General features: G+C 46.9%; 1 protein-coding gene across 4 annotated transcripts in view; it reads left to right on the top strand.

Annotated features, from left to right (window-relative positions):
* The window catches only part of dpp6a (dipeptidyl-peptidase 6a), an 828,704-nt gene that overhangs the window by 334,715 nt on the left and 470,187 nt on the right, over positions 1-23,802 (top strand). For all 4 annotated transcript variants that reach the window (XR_011593400.1, XM_070881647.1, XM_070881648.1 and 1 more), the window contains one exon: positions 18,435-18,509. Coding sequence is in view for 3 of the 4 variants with exons in the window: in XM_070881647.1 (XP_070737748.1) it covers positions 18,435-18,509 (75 nt within the window). In the remaining variant the exon portion in view is untranslated. The remainder of the gene's footprint in view (positions 1-18,434; positions 18,510-23,802) is intronic.

Below are 23,802 nucleotides of genomic sequence, written 5' to 3'. Positions count from 1 at the left end.
CTCAGTCCTAAATGGCCTACCCCTTATCCTAAGACTGTGTTCCCTGGTTCTGGACTTCCCCAACATCGGGTACATTCTACCCGCATCTAACCTGGCCCATTCCATCAGAATCTTATATGTTTCTATGAGATCCCATCTCATCCTTCTAAACTCCAATGTATAAAGGCCCAGTTGATCCAGTCTCTCCTCATATGTCAGTCCTGCCATCCTGGGAATCAGTCTGGTGAACCTTCGCTGCACTCCCTCAATAGCAAGAACGTCCTTCCTCAGATTAGGAGACCAAAACTGAACACAATATTCCAGGTGAGGCCCTCACCAAGCCCCTGTACAACTGCAGTAAGACCTCCCTGCTCCTATACTCAGATCCCCTAGCTATGAAGGCCAACATACCATTTGCCTTCTTCACCGCCTGCTGTACCTGCATGCTCACTTTCAATGACTGATGTACCATGACACCCAGGTCACGTTGCACCTCCCCTTATCCTAATCTGCCGCCATTCAGATAATATTCTGTCTTCGTGTTTTTGCCCCCAAAGTGGATAACCTCACATTTATCCACATTATACTGCATCTGCCATGCATTTTCTCACTCACCTAACCTGTCCAAGTCACCCTGTAGCCTCCTAGCATCCCCCTCACAGCTCACACCACCACCCAATTCTGCAAATTTGGAGATATTACACTCAATTCCTTCATCCAAATCATTGATGTATATTGTAAAGAGTTGGGGTCCCAGCACTGAGCCCTGCGGCACTCCACTAGTCACTGCCTGCCATTCTGAAAAGGACCCGTTTATCCCGACTTTCTGCTTCCTGTCTGCCAACCAGTTCTCTATCCACGTCAGTATATTACCCCCAATACCATGTGCTTTGATTTTGCACACCAATCTCTTGTGCAGGACCTTGTCAAAAGACTTTTGAAAGGCCAAATACTCCACATCCACTGGTTCTCCCCTGTCCACTCTACTAGTTACATCCTCAAAAGATTTCCAGAAGATTTGTCAAGCATGATTTCCCTTTCATAAATCCATGCTGACTTGGACCGATCCTGTCACTGCTTTCCAAATGTGCTTCTATTTCATCCTTAATAATTGATTCCAACATTTTCCCCACTACTGATCTCAGGCTAACCGGTCTATAATTCCCCGTTTTCTCTCTCCCTCCCTTTTTAAAAAGTGGTGTTACATTAGCTACTCTCCAGTTCCTCGGAACTGATCCAGAATCGATGCTGAGGCCTATGTGGTTTATTATTCTAGTGAGCTCCTTCATATCGAAACTCATCAGTTCCGAACCATTCCCTGGTGAGTACTTCTGGACTTACTTATTAACTTTGCAACATCTTTGCTGTATTAGGCCTCATTAGATCTTGCTTGTTAATGTGGCTGTCATTTTTGGTAAACTCTGGATTTCTCAAGACTCCAACTCATTCTGTTTCTAGCATTCTCAGGTTTAACAGGACAAACTAGCCTGTGTTCATTGGCCCCCTGCACTCTCTATTAGCTCAACATTCCCTGTCTCTTCTCATAACCTGCCTAAACTTCTCCGTCGAGGCAAGAATCACTGACCTCTACTGTCACCTGTCATCCACTCTTGCTAAACAACTCACTGGATCAATACACAAGAATTATCACCTCTTGCCAATCCTCATACCATTTTAGTTCTTTAGACTAATTTTTTCAAAGTCCATGCCTCCAACAACTTGCATTTATATAGCACCTTTAACGTAGCAAAATCCGCCAAAGAGCTTAACAAGAGCGATATCAATAAAAAAAACTTGGCACCAGGTCACAGAAGGAGATATCATGGCAGATGACCAAATGTTTGGTCAAAGAGGTAGGTTTTATAAGGAGCATCTTAAAGTAGGAGAGACGGGTATGTGGATATGTGGTGGGAGGCTCAACTCGGGGGTCAAACATACCACCAAAGTTATGAACGATCTGTCTCAGTTTCAGCTTGCCAGGAATGGAAATGGTGGGCAGGGAATGAAATTTGTGGCAAGGACCAAAGACAATGGCTTCAGTCTTCCCAATATTTAGTTAGAGGAAATATCTGTTCATCCTGTATTGGATGCCGGACATGTGAAAAATCAGAGACAGAGGAGGGATTCAGAGAGCTGATGGTGAGATAGAGCTGAGTGTCTTCAGCCCACATGTGGTAGCTGATGTGTTTTTGGGTGATATTGCTGATGGGGTAGCATGTAGATGAGAAATAGATGCTTTGGGGACTCCAGAGGTAACGGTGCCAGAACGGGAAGAAAAGCGATTCCAGGTGATTTCCCAGCTACGATTCAATGGATAAGAATGGAATCAAACAAGGGCAGTTCCATCCAGCTGGACAACGGAGGGGAGGCGTTGGAGGAGGATGGTGTGGCTAACTTTATCGAAGGCTGGAGATAGGTCGAGAAGGATGAGGAGGGACAGTTTATCATGGTCACAGTCACGAAGAATGTCATTTGTGACTTTGATAAGGGTTGTTTCAGTATATTTGGAAAGACAGGAAACCTGGAGTTCCGGGAAACATGGTCATGGATTTGGGAGATGGCAACACATTCAAGGACATTGGAGAGGAAATGGAGGTTGGAGATGAGGCGTTAGTTTGCAAGGTCAGCGAGGTCGAGGGTTTGGTTTTTTGAGGAGAGGGGTGATGACAACAGATTTGAAGGGGTTAAAGGTGAAGTGAGGCAGTTAACTAACTTTCCCGATAAATAAATCCTTTTTAAACCTCGCTGGAGGATCAGATAAAACCAACAGTAAATTAACCCCCTGAGATCATTCCAAGATAACTGCTTCCTGCAATATATTCATTTATTTTAGTTCCTATAAAAGCCGAGAGTTATTTAATCACCCCTCGCCCCTCTGAGCTCAGCAGTAAACAGTATTAATCAATTCTTTCCCTTCAGGCTCACATAGGTGATCTATAACTCTGACCAATTAAATCCTCTCCACCCTTCAGCTATGGTCAGTCCGAGCATCTCAAAATATTCTCCCGACATCTCTCGGGTTCTCAGCAAACTTTCCCTCCCCCCAGGCTTCAGCAGATTATAATTATTTAATTCCTGAAACAACACTGCCATTAATCACTCAAGCTACTGAAGCCATCAATACCTTTTGCTCCAACTTTCACTAAATAAATGTATCACCTTGCCATCATGATAACTGCCCAAGGCAATCCACCTTGGATCAGCAGATTTATTCAGTGAGTCGTTCAGCTGTATGGACCAGGAACTTCTTCGTGCTGAATTCAAAATTCTCATCCTTGTTTTCAAATCCCTCCATGGCCTCATCCCTCCTATCTCTTTAATCTCCTCCAGCCCCACAATATCCGCCCCCCCACCACCCCCCCCACCCGAGATGTCTGCACTCTTCCAATTCTGCCGTCTTGAGCATCCCTGATTATAATCGCTCAACCATTGGTGGCCGTGCCTTCTGTTGCCTAGGGCCTAAGCTCTGGAACTCCCTCCCTAAACCTCTCCACCTCTCTTTCCTCCTTCAAAACACTTCTTAAAACCTACCTCTTTGGCCAAGCTTTTGGTCACCTGCCCTAATTGCTCCTTATGTGGCTCGGTGTCAAATGTTCTGCCTCATAATGCTCCTGCGAAGCGCCTTGGGACATTTCACTTCGTTAAAGGCGCTAGAAAAATCCAAGGTGTTGTTGTTGAATGAACTGATCTCAGCCGGAATAGTGGTAGATTTGCGGCAACTGGCCTCAGGTGCCTTGGATTCAGGGAGGGAGAGATTGGTGAGGATTTCCACTCTGGATATTATCTAACACATCCTGCTGAAAGAATTGGGACTAGGCTGCTTTCCGCCGCCCCACCCCGCCCCCGGCCCCCGCAAACCACCGGTGGTTGACACTTATCAACAAGCTTCAGGCAGGAGCAACGGCCAGAAGGGTGGGCAGCAAAAGGTGGCCCGTGGAACCATACTGCGCAAGAATTCAACACTTTCAGGAGGAGAGAGGGTGGGGGGTGAAATTCGGCAAAAAGTGACCTGTCTACAAGATTTCAAAATATGTCGATAAATTCCCATTCCAGCTGTATCGCTATAAACTTTCCTCTTGCTTAACCATTTCTCTCCTTCACACTATTTATATGAACTACTATTGCCCCGTTTTCCCTCAACTTCCTGCTCACCTCCCCGTTCGCAATACCCTATCATGTGGGCCCCTCCCTATGATCTGTCCTTTGGTCCAATGTCCCTCCTTTTAACTCCAATTATGTTCCAACTGTGAAGGGGATACGTTTGCAAAGTGATTATGTTACTGGACTAGTAATCCAGAGGCCTGGATTAATAATCTGGAGATGTGAGTTCAAATCCCACCACAGCAACTGGGGGAATTTAAATTCGGTTAATTAAATAAATCTGGAATGAAAAAGCTAGTATCATGTAATGGTGACCATGGAACTACTGGATTGTCGGAAAAACCCATCTGGTTCACTCATGTCCCTTAGGGAAGGAAATCTGCCGTCCTTAACTGGTCTGGCCTATATGTGACCCCAGACCCACAGCAATGTGGTTGACTCTGAAATGGCCCAGCAAGCCACTCAGTTATATGAAACCACTACAACAAAGTCAGCACTGTGGGAGTACCTTCACCACTCAGACTGCAGCGGTTCAAGAAGATGGCTCACCACCATCTTCTCAAGGGGCAGTTAGGGATGGGCAACAAATGCCGGCCCTGCCAGCGATGCCCATGTCCCATATGTTATCTCTTAATGCACTTATGAACGACTCCCCGAGGCAATGTGTTGTACTCAAACTGTAGTGACCTTGGTCCTTTATTCGTAACTCCAGAGTAAGGCACAAACATAGTGGGCAGCCTTTTACACTAGGCCCTGCACACCTATGCAGGTGATCCTCAGGTCTCCCACCACAAGCCCTCTGGTGGATAGCCTCTGCCACAGGGGCAGGAAACCCCTGGTCTCCACCAGTTGCACCCTCTAGTGGTGCCAGCATGTATGTACACAGTGTAAACCTTATTGATCGTACATCAGGTAATATGTCTCCATCTTATGCAACTATATACTGCATATATAACACCATGAATGAATTTTTTAAAAAGATACCTTCCTCAATCACACCATTTTCTTTTCTGGCAAATATTTCTGTGCTCATCATTTGGCTTTTCTTCTGTACAAAACTTTTTCATCTTGCATACTTTTTTTACAAGTCGTTTTTCTATTTTCCTTTGACTGGATTTTCAACTCCGCTCATTTCCTTTTCTCCATCTCATGTCTTCTCTTAACATCTTCTTGGTGAAGTCTGTACATTTCTGTGAGCACACTCACCTTCTCTCTCTTTCCCCAGAATGATATGAGGGCTAAAAGGGTTAGAATTATGAGGTCAGCTTGCATAGACGAGGCTTGTCGACCCTTGTTTATAGAAGATTAAGGGGCGACCAAATTGAGGTGTTGACGATGATTAAAGGATTTGATCGGGTAGATAGTGGGGGAGTTCAGAGCAAGGGGGCATTAGCTTAAAATTAGTGCTAGGCCATACAGGGCTGGTGTCAGGAAGCACTTCTTCACACAAAGGGTTTTTGGGGAAGACAGTTCCAGACGTTCCTCCCGCAAAAAGCTGTTGAGGCTAGACTGATAGGTTTTTGTTAGACAAGGTTATAAAGGGTTACAGAACCACAGCGGGGAGATGGAGTAAAGACACAGATCAGCCAAGACCTAACTGAATGGTGGACAAGACTTGAGGAGCTGAATGCCTGACTCCTGTTCCTATGTTACTTTCTCTTCCTCGCAATCTTTCGCATTTCTTTATTTCCCTCCTTTGACATGATTCTTGGCTCATTGCTCTCTAATTTAGTGATTACCAATAGCCTAAGCCATTCTCAGCCACATAATTACAAACATTAACAATAACATTAACAATAAAAAGGCAACATAAAGGTTAGCTGCCTTAGAAATCCCTCCACTGCACACTTACATTTTGTTATACATGTTAAATGCCAATCTACATTACTCCTTCACAAAATCTTAAAGCCTTCCCTCAAACCATAACAGAGCACATCAATCATTTTGTAAATTAGATCCCAAACTCTATTGGATACTGGTGAAAGAGCTCAGTCTTGTCAAAAAGTGTTACACTGATGTAGACGTTAAACCGAGTCTCTGCATGCTTGTTCAAAATCCCATGGCATTATTTAGAGTCGAACAGGGAATCCTCCTGGTATCCTACGCAACATTGTGCCCTGAGCCAACATCACCAACATAGATTTAATGGTCATTCATCTCAATGCGGGACCTTACTGTGTGCAATATGGTTGCTGTGTTTATCTGCGTAACAACAGTGACTGCACTTCAAAAAATGAAGCACTTTGGGACATGACAAGGCACTAAAGAAAGATTTGGATTTATACAGCACCTTTCATGACCATCAGATGTCTCAAAGCACTTTACAGCCATTGAAGTACTTTTGGAGTGTAGTCATTGTTGTAATATAGGAAACAAAGCAACCAATTTGTGCACAGCAAGCTCTCACAAACAGTAATGTGATAATGACCAGATAATCTGTTTTTTTGATTGAGGGATAAATATTGGCCAGGACAACAGGGATAACTCCACTGCTTTTTTTCAAGATATTGTCATGGGGTCTTTTACATCTATCTGAGAGGGAAGACAGGTTTAACGTCTCATCTGAAAGATGGCACCACCGTCAGTGCTGTGCTCTCTCAGTACTGTACTGGAGTGGTAGCCTAGATTTTTTTTGTGCTCCAGTCTCTGGAGTGGGATTTGAACCCCCAAACTTTTGACTCAAAGGCAAGAGCACTCCCCACTGAGCCACAGCTGATACTAATGACAAAATGCATTGTTTTATCCAAGATGTATCTTTGTTCTATCTTTTTGATTGCCCTCTTGCATTTATTGTTCAGAGTTCATGAGATTGAAGGCACATCCCAGAGAATGGGGAAATGGCAAATGTGACTCCCATCTTCAACAAAGGGGCAAGAGTTGGACCATCAAATTATAGACTTGTAAACCTTACTTCCACTGTTGTGAAAGTGTTTGAAAGTATTATGAGGCATAATGGGCCCAAGTTTCCACATGATTTGCACCTGATTTTTAGGAGCAACTGGTGGAGAACGGACTATCTTAGAAATCGCAATTCTCCACATTTTTTTTTCTGCAGTTCTAGTCAGGTTTTACTTTGGAACAGAATGTTTTCTTCAAAAGGGGGCGTGTCCAGCCACTGACGCCTGATTTCAAAGTTTTCACAGTGAAAACGTACTCAAAATTAAAGTAGAATGGAGCAAGTGAAGATTTTTGTAGAACTGAAAAAACCTGTTCTACACATTAAAAAATCAGGCGCAGGTTACAAATTAGGCGTCCAGAACGAGGTTGGGGGAGGTGGGGGGGGGGAAGGGAAGTCATTAAATTCTATAATAAATCCTTATTTATACTTATACAAATAAATCCAACCTGAATAAACATTTATAAACAAAGAAAAGATTAAATAAACCATCTTCCTACCTGTGTGAAAGTGCTGCAGGCAGGCCTTTCGGGACCGAAGGCTGAATGGGCCGGACCGAGACTTCGGGCAGGGCCCGTCCCCAGCACCAGATTTACAGGTAGGTGGCGTTGGGTTGGGTCGGGTCGGGTCGGGGAGGTTCGGTTCGGGGGGGGGGGGGGAGAGAGAGAGGGGGGGAGAGAGAGGGAGGGGGGGAAGAGAGGGAGGGAGAGAGAGAGGTGGGGGGAGGTCGGGTCGGGGGGCGGGAGCGCGGGTCGGGTCCAGTCGGGGGGGCGGAGAGCGGGAACAGGAGCGCGGGTCGGGTCGGGGGAGCGGGAACAGGAGCGCGGGTCGGGTCGGGGAGCGGGAACAGGAGCGCGGGTCCAGTCGGGGGGGCGGGGAGTGGGAACAGGAGCGCGGGTCGTGTCGGGTCGAGTCGGGGAGGCGGGGAGCGGGAACAGGAGCGCGGGTCCAGTCGGGGGGGCGGGGAGTGGGAACAGGAGCGCGGGTCGTGTCGGGTCCAGTCGGGAAGGCGGGGAGCGGGAACCGGAGCGCGGGTCGGGTCGGGTCCAGTCGGGGGAGCGGGAACAGGAGCGCGGGTCGGGTCGGGTCCAGTCGGGGGAGCGGGAACAGGAGCGCGGGTCGGGTCGAGGCGGGGAGCGGGAACAGGAGCGCGGGTCGGGTCGGGTCGGTCGGGGGGGGGGGGGTGGGGAGCAGGTGTCGGGTCTGGTCCGGAGGCAGGGTGGGGGCGGGGAGCGAGTGTCAGGTCTGGTCGGCGGGGGGGGGGGGGGGGGGGGAACAGGAGCTGGCTGTGGGAGGAGCCTTATTCACGCAGCCCCAGTGAGGCCATTGGGCCAGGGCTAGGGGCTGCGTGCTTCGGGCCCCTCCCACACAGTTCGGCGCCTGGAGCTACTGCACTTGCGTGCCCACTATAGCGCACATGTGCAGAGGTCCCAGCACTGTTTTCAGCGCAGGGACGTGGCTCCGCCCCCCCACAGCTCGTGCTGGCTGCGCCGAGGGCCAGAGGAGACTGCAAGTAGGTGGAGAATACCGAGGATTTTTTTAGGCGCACTTTGTGGCGCGAAAAACGGGCATCCAGGTCGGGACTGCACCGTTCTAGGCGCGTGTGGAAACTTGGGCCCTACATATGGGAACACCTTCAGGGGCATAATCCAGCCCGAGACAGTCAGCGTGGTTTTAGGAGCGGGAGGTCTTGCTTGACTATTCCATTGGATCTCTTTGGGGAGATGACAGTAGATAGGGGAGAGACAGTGGATGTTATCTACCTGACACTGTTCAATAGAATAGGTTGCTACAAAAGGTCCAAGCTCATGGGATAGATGGGACTGTATTAAAATGGATTAGCAAATGGTTGATTGTCGGCAATGATGAGCAGTAGTAGTAGTAAAACAGGTGCTGTAAACCTGAAATATGAACAGAAAATGCTCGAAAGGCTCAGCAGGTCAGGCAGCATCTGTGGAGAGAGAAACCGAGTTAACGTTTCAGGTCGATGACCTTATGTACAGACGCTGGGCAGATCTCTGGTCGGCAGCCAGTTCCCAGTGCAATGCCAGATGGTTCAGTGTCAGGCCGACCTTGCATGTAATTCTAACGAATGATTTAGAGGAAGGGGTTGTGTCTAAAGTGGCAAATTTACCGACATTACCAAACTGGAAGCAGTGGCAAATGACGAATATCAAATTTAAAAGGGTCCCGACAAACTCGATCAGTGGGAGGCGAAATGATAGCTGCAATTTAGTCATCATCATCATAGGCAGTCCCTCGAAATCGAGGAAGACTTGCTTCCACTCTAAAAGTGAGTTCTCAGGTGACTGTACAGTCCAATACGGGAATTACAGTCTCTGTCACAGGTGGGACAGACAGTGGTTGAAGGAAAGGGTGGGTGGGGAGCCTGGTTTGCCGTATGCTCCTTCCGCTGCCTGCACTTGTTTTCTGCGCGCTCTTGGCGACGAGACTCGAGATGCTCAGCGCCCTCCCGGATGCTCTTCCTCCACTTAGGGCAGTCTTGGGCCAGAGACTCCCAGGTGTCGGTGGGGATGTTGCATTTTATCAAGGAGGCTTTGAGGGTGTCCTTGAAACGTTTCCTCTGCCGTCCTGGGATCACCTGCTGTGTAGGAGTTCCGAGTAGAGCGCTTGCTTTAGGAGTGTCGTGTCGGGCATGCGGACAATGTGGCCCGCCCAACAGAGCTAGTCGAGTGTGGTTAGTGTTTCGATGCTGGGGATGTTGGCCTGATCGAGAATGCTGATGTTGGTGCGTCTATTCTCCCAGGGGATGTGCAGGATCTTGCGGCGACATCGTTGGTGGTACAGTTATGACAGCAGAGGCAGCTTGATGTGGGTTATGTGTTAAATGGGAATGTACATGAGATATCTGAGCAGGAGAGAGAACTTGGGGGGTTTTAGAGAACAGTTCACAAAAGCCATCAGCACAAAGTTTCCATGTGGTTAAAAAAGCAAATGTTGGGATGTATAGCAAGAGATATAACATATAAATCCAGAGAGCACATTATATAAACTGAATTGGAACCTGTTGAGGGCATGTCTGGGGTACTGTGTGTAGTTTTGGCCTCCCTGTTTCGAAGCGTTAAACCGAGGCTTCATCTGCTCTCTCGGGAGGATGTAAAAGATCCCACGGTACTATTTCGAAAAGCAGGGGAGTTAGGTGTCCTGGCCAATATTTATCCCTCAAACAACATCACAAAAAAACAGATAATCTGGTCACTATCGCATTGCTGTTTGTGGGAGCTTGCTGTGCCCAAATTGGCTGCTGCCTTTCCTACATTACAACAGTGACTACACTCTAAATAGTACTTCATTGGCAGTAAAGCGCTTTTGGACGTCCAGTGGTCATGAAAGACGTTATTTAAATGCAAGTCTTTTTTTTTAAAGGGATATTCAGTCATTGGAGGAGTTACAGAGTCAGGCTACATATTTGATCCCAGAATTTTAGGGAATGACGTATGAGAAGGGATTTGCGCCCACTGGTGGTCAGTAAAAGTATTTACATGAGGGTTTCCTGTATTGTTGCATTGTCCAGCTTTTGGTGCAGTTTATTCCACCATTAATTCCAACAACAGCAAAAATTTGCATTTATATAGCGCCTTTGACACAATAAAACCATCCCAAGGCACTTCACAGCAGTATTATCAGACAAAATCTGAACCAAGCCACCTAAAGATATATTAGGACAGGTGGGTCACCGAAGTAGGTTTTAAGCAGCGATTTAAAGGAGGAGAGAAGGGTAGAGAGGCGGAGAGGTTGAGGGAGGGAATTGCAGAGCTTCGGGTTGAGGCAGCTGAAGGCATGGCCACCAAAGGAGGAACACCAAAGATCGTGGATGCGCAGGAGGCCAGAACTGGAGGAGAGCAGAGATCTTGGAGAGATGTAGGGCTGGAGGAGTTTACAGAGATAGTGAGGGGCGAGGCCGTGGAGGGGTTTGAACACAAGAATGAACATTTTAAAAGCGAGATGTTGCTGGATCATTACAGTGACAAAGGTTTCTGTTTGATCTGTGGACTTGCTACATGACCAGATATTGGGCATGTAAAAGTACACTGTGATTTATAAGGAGAGAGGGCTTCCTTACTGGAGTGGTTACTGATGCTGAACAGGAGAAAATATCAGCGTTGAAAAGAGAACATAAGAGCCCTATATAAATGTAAGTTTTTCCTTTCTCTATCTTGCCCAGGAAGGAGTAACCAAAAAAAAAAGGCTTTAAGGTCTATTTTAAAACAACTGCAGCAATCAATAACACAAACCTCCAAGTAAAGAAAAGCCCTTGAACCTTTAATCACACAGTGAATCCAGCCGTCCTATGGGGGCAGAAGAATGGGGAATCAATGCTTTCTCAAGTCAAAAAACTATTGCTTAGATACAATTTTATTGTGAAAATGCCTATTATAAAGCCTTGTGTGAAACTGTTCATTGCTGGTCCATGAAACTTTTCTGCAGTGGGGCACATAAGTCACATTGCTCTTCCCTTGGCAGAGCTGAGAAGGTATTACTTGTGTTTACAATAGATTATTATATAAAATCCATTCTAAAATCCATTGAGCCCAATCTTGTGACTCAATTGGCACCCAGTCACTGCACAAAGGCTGCATTAATGACAAGCAACATTTATTTCATGCTACACCAGGCTAAGCTGATCCTTATAAAGCTTAGCCTGGAAAAAACTTCATAAACTCCACCAGCCTACTCTACAGGGAAATGTGGAGCATAATGAGAATTGAAGAAAATATCAGTGCGAGTTCAACACCGGGCGGAATAGGGGGCAGATTGACAGCCCAACAAGAAAGGAGAAGTTTGGCAGCACATGTCTCAAGACTCGGATTCGGATTTTAGATGACTGCTCAATTCCTGTGACCACTTTCCAAGATTCTGATTTTAAATCCAACAGGATGAAGGTGAAGGAAAACTCGGTGTAACAATGTTGCCCTGGCTTGCGTTCTCTTTTATTTTGTGGTTTCATTGAAGCAACCTTCTCCCCTCCTCTCCCGAAGGTGCTGGGATGGTGTTTTGAAAGATACTCGCCTCACTGGAGTAGCTCACCCAAAAGACCGTTCGAATGTGACGTTAGTCATTGAGTGTCATTGGTGACATCACAGCTAGGCCCAATCTTGTCCTCACCTGATGTCTAATCTTTGCACTTTCTCGCAGTCGTCAAGGGGCAGCAATCAAAAGCCAGAACACTGGCTAATTTATTTTTCCATTTCCAGATCATGGGTGGTGAGACACTTCCTACCACTCCAGTTGCGATAACTAAATCATCACAGATGAGGATCGAACCTTGACCATCCTGTTGGGTATGCCCACTTCCTTCTTGGACAGTTCATCAGCAAATGAGCTATTGGACGAGTACTGCCCTCAGCACATGTTGCAACAGAAAAAGTCAGGACTAATTGTTAGCGTGAATGTTTTCTCTGAAGAATCACTCAACACTCAGAGTCGGTTCCAACGCCAAAGCGGCCTTTATTTTCGCCGGCAGGGAGGAAGCTGCAGGACTGGATCCAGGCACTTCTCTCCAACGAACAAAGAAATTCATCGATATTTATATGTTTTACAATAGTTCTTTACAGTTACTCAGCCCACTTCGGCTGGACACAATCCAATCATAACGATTATAGATTACATATAGGTTTCTTTAACCCAATAGAATTCCCCTGATAACTCAGGGGCTGTATGTTCGGTTTTTGTCAGCTCGGGCTGATTAATGACCTCGTTATGTGAGGTGGGCCCCCCCCCCCCTTATCTCTGTTCCTCGGGCTCTGCTGTGTGAAGTCCTTAGTCAAAGGACATTCCACATCAGGTACTATAATGGTTCGTTTATAGTTATCTTGTCTCAAGTGAGTGAGCTAAGGCATTCCCGGTAGTGGGCCGCACAGGGTCATTGCTCGGTCATTGCTCGGTCAGTCTCAGTTCATTACTTGACTAACTGAGTTCCCATCATGCTTGGGCAGCCATTTTATATGTGGCCACTTCAAACCTATATGAGTTTAGAGATATTCAGCACGTGCCTAATGCCTAGTGTTTTGATATATTCAGCAGGTGCCTAATGCCTACAACACTAATAGAAAGATAAATTTTGCACTTTTTCTTTTTGAATGTTGTCATCACTGCGCAGTTTAGACAACCATGACCTTTTCTATAGCTCCTAACTGAAATGTCAACTGTCCGTTGGATATACGGCTGAATCAAGCCTTGCCAGCAAGTGATTTATGTGCGAGTGGCATCCATTGGCTAGAATTGGTGAGCATAGAGACAGGTGCTGAAACATCACAGCGGAATGGACAACTAACCTGGTTCATAGTTCATAGGGCACAAGAGGAGGAAATGCATCCTGTCCCAGGTATCACCGCTGCTTCTGCCTTGTCCACACATGAGCTTTACATGTTCTGATGGCTGAGGATACAGTTATGTGGATTCCGTTTTGTATCAAGCCTCATCGCTCTGCTGATTTATTCTCAAGATTGACCGCAACAAGATAAAATGAGCTAACACGTCAATTACAGATCCTTGGGCTGGATTTTTGGCTTTGATGATTTCGGGGCAGTAATGTTAGCGGGGCGGTAAAGTTTGCACCCAGGATCAGTTTGTGCCTCAGTCATCAAAATTGGACAGCTGGGCCCGGAGTGTGGGGCGCAGCGCTAAGGGAGGCGTTATCCACTTCTCTTGGGCCTTTGCACGGGAAACTCCCGAACTCAAGAGCTGGGCTGGGAGTGTCCATGAGATGCCTGGGCAGAAAAAAAAACTGAAAAAAACCCCCACAAAACATTCCCAATACATAGCCCACGCCACTGCAACACAAATCGCAAAAAAAATTTGAAGAAGGAACAATCACACTTCCCCCAAGGACTGCATTACTTACCTCTCTGCAGTCGGTATAGGTTCCCCGCCTGATTTCCCAGGCGTTCACTGCGGAGCGCGCTGCGGGGCATATGGGTCGGGCGGCAGTCAAAAAGTGCGCCGCAGCCGCAATCAGGGGCTTTGCACACCGACGCAGCTCTTCCGGGCGGTGCTGCTCTGCACCCCCCGTAAACCCTCGCGGGGCGCTGGAGGCTGGCCGCCCGCCCAGAGGACCTCATTGCCGCCGCTCCGGGGTGAAAAACGGAGCGCAAAGGACCGGAACAAAATGTCCCTATGTTCTTTATAAAGCGATGAAAATCACCACATTTAGAAAAAGAATCAGAACGGAGGGTGCACACAATATTCTGAATGATTACAAGAGAAGACACAAGCTACATGCCTCTTCATAGAGAGACAACCAAAATAATATCAACGACTTTGAGATAAATAAGTGGAAAATCGTAGACAGGCTAAAGGTGCTCAAAAAAACCTGATCCCCGGGATTAGATGGTATTTATCCCAGAGTGCGGAAAGAGATTAGGGAAGAGATTTGTGAGGCACTGATAGCCATTATGATCGAAGGCGATACTCTAAGGAAGTACCAGTAGATTGGAATTGCTCCGATGTGGTGTCCATATTCAAAAAGGGTGCTAGAACAGACCCATTAGACTCAGTTCAATTATCAGGAGTAACTCTACAATAACTCTACTAAACAGAAGCCAACATGAATTTGGAAGAAAAGGATCCTGCGTGGTCAACCTCTGTGCTTCTTTAAAGTGGTGATATCCCAGATAGCCTGTGGAACGTCCGGCGACATAGATAGTGAGGTTTTTTTGGGTGGTGGCTCAGTGGGTAGCTGTCCTCGCCTCTGAGCCAGAAGGTTGTGGGTTCAAGTCCCACTCCTGAGACATAAGCACAAAATTTAGGCTGATGCTCCAGTGCAGTACTGAAGGAGCGTTGCATTGTCGGAGGTGCCGTCATTCAGATGAGATGATAAACTGAGACGCTGTCCATTCTCTCAGGTGGACGTAAAAAGATTCCATGGTGCTATTTTGAAGAAAAGCTGGGGAGTTCTGCCCTGGCCAATATTTATCCCTGAAACAGATTATCTGGTCATTATCACACGGTCCCTACATTACAACAGTGACTACACTTCAAAAATACTTCATTGGTTGTAAAGCATTTTGGGATGTCCAGAGATCGTGAAAGGCGCTATATAAATGCATGTCTTTATTAATTTTGAAAAGGACATTTGTGCTACGATTTTTGGAAGGCAAAGGTAGAGTGAAAGGTGGCTCCTTGGAAAGCCAAGCTGCTCTATTCAGTTCCAGCTAATCGCACCCCTGTGCCAGCTACAGGTTAAATGAGGACCATGCAACTGCTAGGACCATGATAAAACATTCACTGCCAGAATGAAGCAGGGCTTCAGATGTATCAATAGATCAGGAGAAGCCTTCCAGTACAGCCCTATCAGGATCTCAAAGATAAACGTGATCTGCTGAATGATGCAGAACTGAGCTTAACCATAGAAAGCATAGCATTCACAGCTCAGCAGGAGGCCTGTGTGGGTAGTAGTTATTCAACTGCAACAATCCATTTTAATGGATGAGTGCAGCTCCAACAACACTCAAGAAGCTCGACACCATCCAGGACAAAGCAGCCCACTTTATTGGCACCCTATCCACCACCTTAACCATTCACCGCCTCCATCGCCGACATACCGTGACTGCAGTGTGTACCATCTACAAGATGCACTGCAGCAATTTGCTAAGGTTTCTTCGGCAACACCTCCCAAACCTAAGACATCTACCACCTAGAAGGACAAGGGCAGCAGGCGCAGGGGAACACCACCACCTCCACGTTCCCCTCCAAGTCATACATCATCCTGACTTGGAAATATATCGCCGTTCCTTCATCGTCGCTGGGTCAAAACCCTGGAACTCCCTCCCTAACAGCACTGTGGGAGCGCCTTCACCACACGGACTGCAGTGGTTCAAGAAAGCGGCTCACCACCACCTCTTCAAGGGCAATTAGGCATGGGCAATAAATGCCAGCCTTTCCAGCGACACCCACATCCCATGAATTAATAAAAACTTTTTTTTTTTGATTGTCACATCCCTCTCTTCTCCCTGTTTCCTTTCCGATTCTTCCTTTCCAATAGCTTATGCATAGAGGAGGAAGCCAACCCACAGTCAGGGGAGAGCAAAATGGAGACACTGACCGAGAAGATGTTGTTACAGAAACCCCCATGCAGTCAGTGAGACTAGTTTACCAAGCACTTAAAAAAGGTCGCATTCAGCTGGTGCCTTTAATAAAACACATGTATAATCACCAACACCGTCCTCTGAACTACTTCAACTATCGGCAGTGCCCTTCAGTGTTCTGCAAGAAACACAAAGTTCAACTACAGTGCAACTATTATATTATTACTCTTTTATTACAAGTTTAGGGCCTGGCCTTAGATATTCTCATGGGTAGATGGGAACTTGATGTGAGCTGGGAATGAATTGCGAGCCTGACTGCTCGCTGCACTTTGGCTGGAGTTCTCACAGCGAGCTTTGCTCCTGTCAGCAGATTGCACAAAGTGAAGGTTTTACACTTGGGTGGAAAGAAGAGGGTGGGGAGGGGGTGTGATTTTAAATTTGAGCTGTATTGAAAAAGGGTCACCGAGATTGAGAGCTCCCACCCGCTGCCGCCCAGATTGACGGTGTAAGCTGTTATTTGACCGCCGGCCGGACTACCATCGCTTTTAGAGGGATCTTCCTGGCAAAGTACCACCCGGTCTTTCGGCAGCCATCGGCTGTCGTTTGCGCATCACTTGGGCGGGTCTTGGCTTCCACCAAGTTCGGGCCCCATGAAACTACAGAATTGTCGTAAAAATCCATCTGGTTTACTCATGTCCTTCCGGGAAGGCAATCTGCTGCCCTTACCCGGTCTGGCCTATGTGACTTCAGATCCACAGCAATGTGGTTGACTCGTAACTGTCCTTTCAAATGGTGGTCACCGCCGCCACCTTCTCAAGGGCCAATTGAGATGGGCAATAAATGCTGGCCTTGCCAGCGACACCCACAACCCATGAACGAATAAAAAAATTACTTCAACAACCGTCAGACGGGGCGATATTGATTCAACCACCTGTTGTACACCTCTCCCGATTGGATATGATAATAGAGAGCGGGCATCTGAATCGATATCGCCTGTATTACACTGTTGCCCGAAGTCAACATGACCCCCAAGCTGATCTGTGAATGGGAAAATTCATGGGGACAGAGAGACAGGAATAGGCTTTTCCCTGGATCAGAACATTCTTCTATTCTTATTCTTGTTTATTGGGAGTTCTCCGTATTTACATTTCCTTATGTTTGGTATTATGAGACCGTGGTATGTGTGATGAGATTTTGGAGAGATCAAATATGATTTTCTGATTAGCAGTCACTCTTGTTGTGACGAATACCTGTCAGAATCATTGCTGAATGGGAACCGGTCATTCAAGGTAATCATCTGGATTGGATGTGGGTGGTTAAAAACATGATCAATAAACTGCAAGATTCTCTAAAGTTTGGGCATTTGTTTTCCACACCATAAAGTTACTTGGCTGCACTAAACTCCGCTCTATCAATAGTCAACACTGTGGGACTTCGAGGTATTAGTGATGAAATGGCACTCTCACTGTGGCAATAAGTGCCTAAAAGCATTGTCAGAGCATTCTTTTATAGAGATGGCCTCCGATCTTATCACTCAGCCCAGAATTGAAGCTGTATTCAGTGCAGGAAATCTGACCTGTTAGCAGTCGCTCTTGTTGTTGTGACAAATACCTGTCAAAATCATTGCTGAATGGGAAACGGTCATTCAAGGTAATCATCTGGATTGGATGTGGGTGGTTAAAAACATGATCAATAAGCTGCAGGATTCTCTAAAGTTTGGGCATTCGTTTTCCACGCCATAAAGTTACTTCTCTGGGGGATTAAACGTGAAATGAAGTCTTGTCCGGTGTTGAGGGAGTAGCCGAGGCCAGGCACATCAGAAACTGGCCAGGTTCATTCGCTGTCTGTGCTGTGTCAGCTGATCTGAACTGATGTGCCTGTCACAACGAACCCCTGGATCAAAGGCTTGGCCAGAATTTCACACCTGACTGCTGTCAAGTAACCTCTGCTGGAAGTGTACGTGTGCAGATGTTAGCCAAGGGGGCGAGCTCAGTTGCGATGCCCTGTGTAGCATGGGATAGCCTGTCAAACACTGGTTGTCGAGGCTCACACGTGTATAATTACCACCATGGTGAGGTGTCGGGGTGTATCACCAACCCCTGGGGAACCCTTGAGAGTGGGAGCAGGGGAGAACTCATGGGGACAGAGAGATAGCCAATAAAACAGCATGGGCCCCCAGAATGAGGTAGGTGCCATGGAAACGGAATACTTTCTGGTGGAAAGTGTATGATCCAGACCGCTCTATGCTCATTGAGGCAAGAAGGAAATCTGATTGGTCAAGAGGTCATGATGATTTATGAATGGGTGAAAATATTTGCTTCAGATAACATGCTAAGGATTTAGAAAATGTAATTTTTAGCGTGCCCAATTTGAATTGTGTTTACTTAATGGAAGCATTTTTATTTTCACAGCAAGCATTTCAAGTCAGCAGATACGAAGTATCACCAGATATGAAGTATGTACTACTCGCGTACGATGTGGAACAGGTATGTACAGTCTTTTTGTTTATTTAATGGCCACTTTACTGAAAGCAACAACCAATTAAATATCTGTTTAGTGCAAAAATACACTTTTGATGCTTCAATTTGTTTTCATTGTAAATTAGTTTTTAAAAATTGGTTTCAAATAGTCTCAATTTGTATGGTATGGCAAGATTATGAAGTTGTATCTGGAATGAGTACTCTAACCAGAAAATTCACTAATTCTAGGTGGGGGGAGTAATTCTGGAGTACCCCATTTGGAGCCAGGCACTAATGTTTTCTAACTTCTAAAACATTTCGGCCGTTGTGCTCCAGGAAGGAAGTGGAGCGCTAAATCAAGGGCTCCAGTTCCTTCTTGGAGAGCAAAAGGCAGCAGGTGGGGCGGTGGTTGTGCAGTGCTGCATAATATTCTGCGTTGGAAGGCTCCTTCCCTCCCTTAAAGGGAAGGGCCATTGCTGCAGGCTCTGCAAGAAAAAAAGTTACCTGCTCTGAAGGGTGGAAGAGGGCTGTGCATGGATTATTTTTTTAACGTGTGCACACCAGCCATCACACGGGTTTGACAGAGCTGGGTCTTAGTCCAGTGGTGAGGATTAACCAAGACGACTGGAGACCCGCTCTGCTGCACGGACCTACTGCACGCACACATCGCAGTGCGGGCTGGCCCGTGCTGCCCCTGGGCCCTCGCCTCTTCTGGGCCCCAAACTCACGCCTCTCCTGGGCTCCGATCACGCCGCTCCAGAATCATTCACCACTCCTTCGTGCAGCTCCAATGACCCCCACACCAGAGGTGGAAGTGAGGAAGTCGTTGAGCAAAGTAACCACCCCAGAAGTATTGTGGTGAATGAAGAGACCCATAATCTTCGTAAACCCTTCACAAATTGGCTCAAGGAACTTGTTTTTATAAATTTGTGGAAATGAATCACTAAATGCACTGTAGCAGAGTCATCAATGCAGGCTGATCAATCGCGGGGGAAAAGCAGTGAAAAAAGTTCCAAGAGACAATTTCAGCATTTTTGTCACTTACCGCACCGAATATAGTAGGAGTGGACCTTCTCGTCGCGCCCGGTCGGTAAGTGCTTAGCACCTGTTATCCCCCTCCCCCCCAGGAGGCAATAACGCGAGATGCTAAAGAGGCCAATTTCTGGGCCTGGGACTTTTTGCGGTAAAACTTCAGTACGTAGCCACACACGATGAGCATCGAAATTCCTGCATTGTCCATTAGTCATCAAATAACACGCCCAACACATATATACCTGGTTTGTGTAGCAACAGTTCTCAGTGTTTAATTTAAACAGGGACGGTTTTCAAGAGGCATTTCGATGCTGAGATTGGAGGAAACGAATCATAGGTTTCCATGGAAACATGATGGGCCGAATGGCCTTACTTATCTTTATATTTCTTTATACGAATATAGAAGGACATTTAAGCCACGAAGTCCGTTCATTGTTTGATAGACCTCTATTCTTCTAATTGTCAGTGAAACTAGAAGCCGGTGATTGAATATTCTCCTGGTTAAAGAAAGCAAGAACTTGCATTTACACAGATCATCAAGTGGTTGAACACATGATCGTTCCATCACCAGACTGATTAGGATTGGACTTATGGTCCTTTCACTCACAAGGCGACACTAACAAGAACAAGGAGAACAACTTAGAATAAAGCACAAGCCAGCGTTGATAAATGTTAATACAAAAGCAAAATACTGCAGATGCTGGAATCGGAAATAAAAGCAGAAAATGCTGGAAATCTCAATGGGTCAGGCAGCATCTGTGGAGAGAAAAACAGAGTTAATGTTTTGGGTCGAAAGCGAGAGAGAAGCTGGAGTGAGGGGAGAGACGGGGAGGGGAAGAGTGGCTGCGGGGGTGGGGAGAGAGAGGCTGGGGGGGGAGAGAAAGGCTGGGTGGGGGGGAGAGTGAGGCTGGGGGGAGAGAGAGAGGCTGGGGGGGAGAGAGAGGCTGGGGGTGGGAGAGAGAGAGAGGCTCGGGGGGGGGGGGTGAGACTGGTGGGAGAGAGAGAGGCTGGGGGGGAGAGAGAGGCTGGGGGTGGGAGAGAGAGAGAGGCTGCCGGCGGGGGTTGGGAGGAGATAGACTGGTGGGAGAGAGAGAGGCTGGGGGGAGAGAGAGAGGCTGGGGGGAGAGAGAGGCTGGGGGGAGAGAGAGAGGCTTGGGGGAGAGAGAGGCTGGGGGGAGAGAGAGGCTGAGGGACAGAGAGAGAGAGGCTGGGTGGGGGGCGAGGAGAGAGGCTGGGGTGGAGAGATAGAGAGGCTGGGGGGAGAGAGGGAGGCTGTGGGGAGAGATAGAGGCTGGGGAGAGTGAGAGAGGCTGGGGGGAGAGAGAGAGACTGGGCAGAGAGAGAGAGAGGCTGGGGGTGAGAGCGAGAGACAAGGGTGGGGGAATACAGATTACATTCTTCCAACCCGCTACAAGGGACATCGTTGGGGTGGATGATATTCAGTTCACTTCATACCCAATAAACCTGTTAACAATCCATACACAATGCCCATCTATGATGCGGTGGGGGTGGGGGAAGGATGCACTTGAGCTGGGATAAGGCACTACGGCTGGGGGAAGCATGCATTTTGGCTGGGGAGGTATGCACTTGGACTGGGGTAAGACACTTTGGCTGGCCCTTGCTGTCTTCTGGGGAGCTCTGTCCTCTGTCGCTTCAGGAAGTCAAAGTGGATGGAGTTACAATTTGCAAAGTAAGTGAGACCTTGGGATGGGCAGTTCCAGTTACATATTCCTGTGAAACTTCAGGGTGTGGCTTATCCTCCAAGGGGACCAATCATAGACAAAGGGTGGAGCATGGCGGCCATTTTTGCAGTACAAATAAGCATGTGCGTAAAATAATGGAATTGATTATGAGGGGTAGACTTGAGGATTATCTGTACAATAACAACCGAGTAATCATGAATTCAGAACAGGAGGATCATACTTGACCAATCCCCTTGAGTTTTTTGAGGAAGTGGCAAGACCTACACAGTGTAACTAGAGTTTCAAAAGACATGTGACAAGGTTCCAGACGAAAGGCTACTTGTCAAACGCAAAGCTGTGGCGATTCAGTGTAAACTCTGGGACTGCATAAGAAACTGGCTGTTTTGGCAGGGTGCAATGACTGAGTGCCATGCTGCAGAGCTTGGGATTGGGATCAGCATTTACACATAAATAACCTGGGATCAGAAACTGAATATCTGCTGGAGATAAATAGCACATAAGAGCTGCGATGGAATCAGAGGCAGCAGCTCAGAAATTAAAGAATAAGTTGGACAATCTATGGGCAGATCAGTGGCATTTAATGCAGACAAGTGCAAAGTACTGCACATGGTGGGGAGATAATAAACAACTCACGTATGGCATGAATGGTGTTGAAATAGCTCAGGATGAATCTGAAAGAGACCTCGGAGCCTTAGTTGACTCCATGCTGCTAATGATACAATGAGAACATGTCCAACAAATGCAGCAGTCAACAATGCCAGCAGAATGTTGAACTGCACAGCCAAAACACTTGACTATTAAGTAAATCATCAAACTGGACCTGTGAAATTGTGAACCTGTGGAATTCTCTACCACAGAAAGTTGTTGAGGCCACTTCGTTAGATATATTCAAAAGGGAGTTGGATGTGGCCCTTACGGCTAAAGGGATGAAGGGGTATGGAGAGAAAGCAGGAAAGGGGTACTGAAGTTGCATGATCAGCCATGATCATATTGAATGGTGGTGCAGGCTCAAAGGGCCGAATGGCCTACTCCTGCACCTATTTTCTATGATTCTATGTTTCTATGGACACTTCTCTGATCAGACCACAGCTTAATATTGTAACCAGTTCCGGTCGCCAAGAAACATAAGAGACAATCAAGTGGTAGACGTAGTGCAGAGAAGACCCAAGATTGTGAGTGTTGGAGGCCTGGATTGTGAGGAAACCTGGGCTTTTTAGCCTGGAGAAAAGGCATCTGAGTAGTGATCCAATAGAAACATAGAAACATAGAAATTTACAGCTCAGAAGGAGGCCATTCCGGCCCAACGTGTCCGTGCCGACCGACAAAGAGCCTCACGGCCCTCAGTCAGCAGCCCTGAAGGTTACATATAAACCTATGAACAATAGCGGAAAGGTAAAGAGCACCCAGCCCAACCAGTCCACCCCACACAACTGCGACACCTCCTATAATGAAACATTCTACACTCCACCCCAACCAGAGCCATGTGATCTGCTGGGAGAGGCAAAAACCAGAGAAAAACCGAGGCCAATTGGGGGGAAAAAATCTGGGAAAATTCCTCTCCGACCCATCAAGGCGATCGAAACTAGTCCGGGAAATCACCCTGGCGCATTTGATTCACTGCAGTACTTACCATCAGCATGCACAATAGTTAAGGATATAGAAAAATTACTTTAAAACAAGGTGCAAGAGTTAGACAAGGGGACTTAGATTCAAACAAGTAAAGGAAAATTGAACAATGGACAGCAAACTGGCTACAAAACAGAAAACAGTGCATACTCAGACTCGCGGAAGGTAGGAAGTGGTGATCCACAAGGATCGGTGCTGGGATCACTGCTGTTCACTGTTTACATAAACAATTTGGACTCAGGAATCAGAGGTACAATTTCAAGATTTGCGGATTACATCAAATTGGGAGGTTGTAGTTAATGCTGAGGAAGACTGCGACAAAATATATGAAGGCATTAATAAACTTGCAGAATGGGTGTGTAAATGCAAATTAATTTCAATATTGATAAGTGTGAGATGATGCATTTTTGGTCGGAGGAACAAGGAGGTCACATACTCCTTCGAAAATAAGTCTCTAAATGGGGCAGAGGAACAAAGGCAGTACATATTTCCAAATCATTAAAAGTAGCATCACAAGTTAACAAAGCCATAAAAATGCAAACAAGCTCTGGGGTTTATTTCTAGATAATAGAATTGAACAGCAGAGAGGTTATGGTAAATGTATACAGAGCCTTGGTTAGACCATACTTGGAGCACCGTGTACAATTCTGGCGGCCGAAATTTCCCCCCCGCCTGAAACGGGGGCGCACGCACCCCGTCTCAGTAGCTTTTACCACGGCGGTAGTTGAGGTTGCCTCTTGAGCAACATTCCACTCTTTGTTGTTTTTTTTTATTCGGATCCGGAAGTCGCTCTTAGTGGGGCGGTTATGCGGCGGTGGCAACACCTGAGGGGCGGAAGTTGGGGGGCGGTGCGGAGTGGCCGCCGCGATGACGTCATCACGGCACCGCGTCATCACAGCTCTCCCGTTCATGGCGGCCATTACACGAAAAGTCAGCGGCCATTGCACTCCGCAGCATGG

The sequence above is a fragment of the Pristiophorus japonicus genome, chromosome 5, assembly GCF_044704955.1.
Source record: "Pristiophorus japonicus isolate sPriJap1 chromosome 5, sPriJap1.hap1, whole genome shotgun sequence".
Classification (NCBI taxonomy): domain Eukaryota; kingdom Metazoa; phylum Chordata; class Chondrichthyes; family Pristiophoridae; genus Pristiophorus; species Pristiophorus japonicus.
This window is presented reverse-complemented; position numbering and strand designations above follow the sequence as displayed.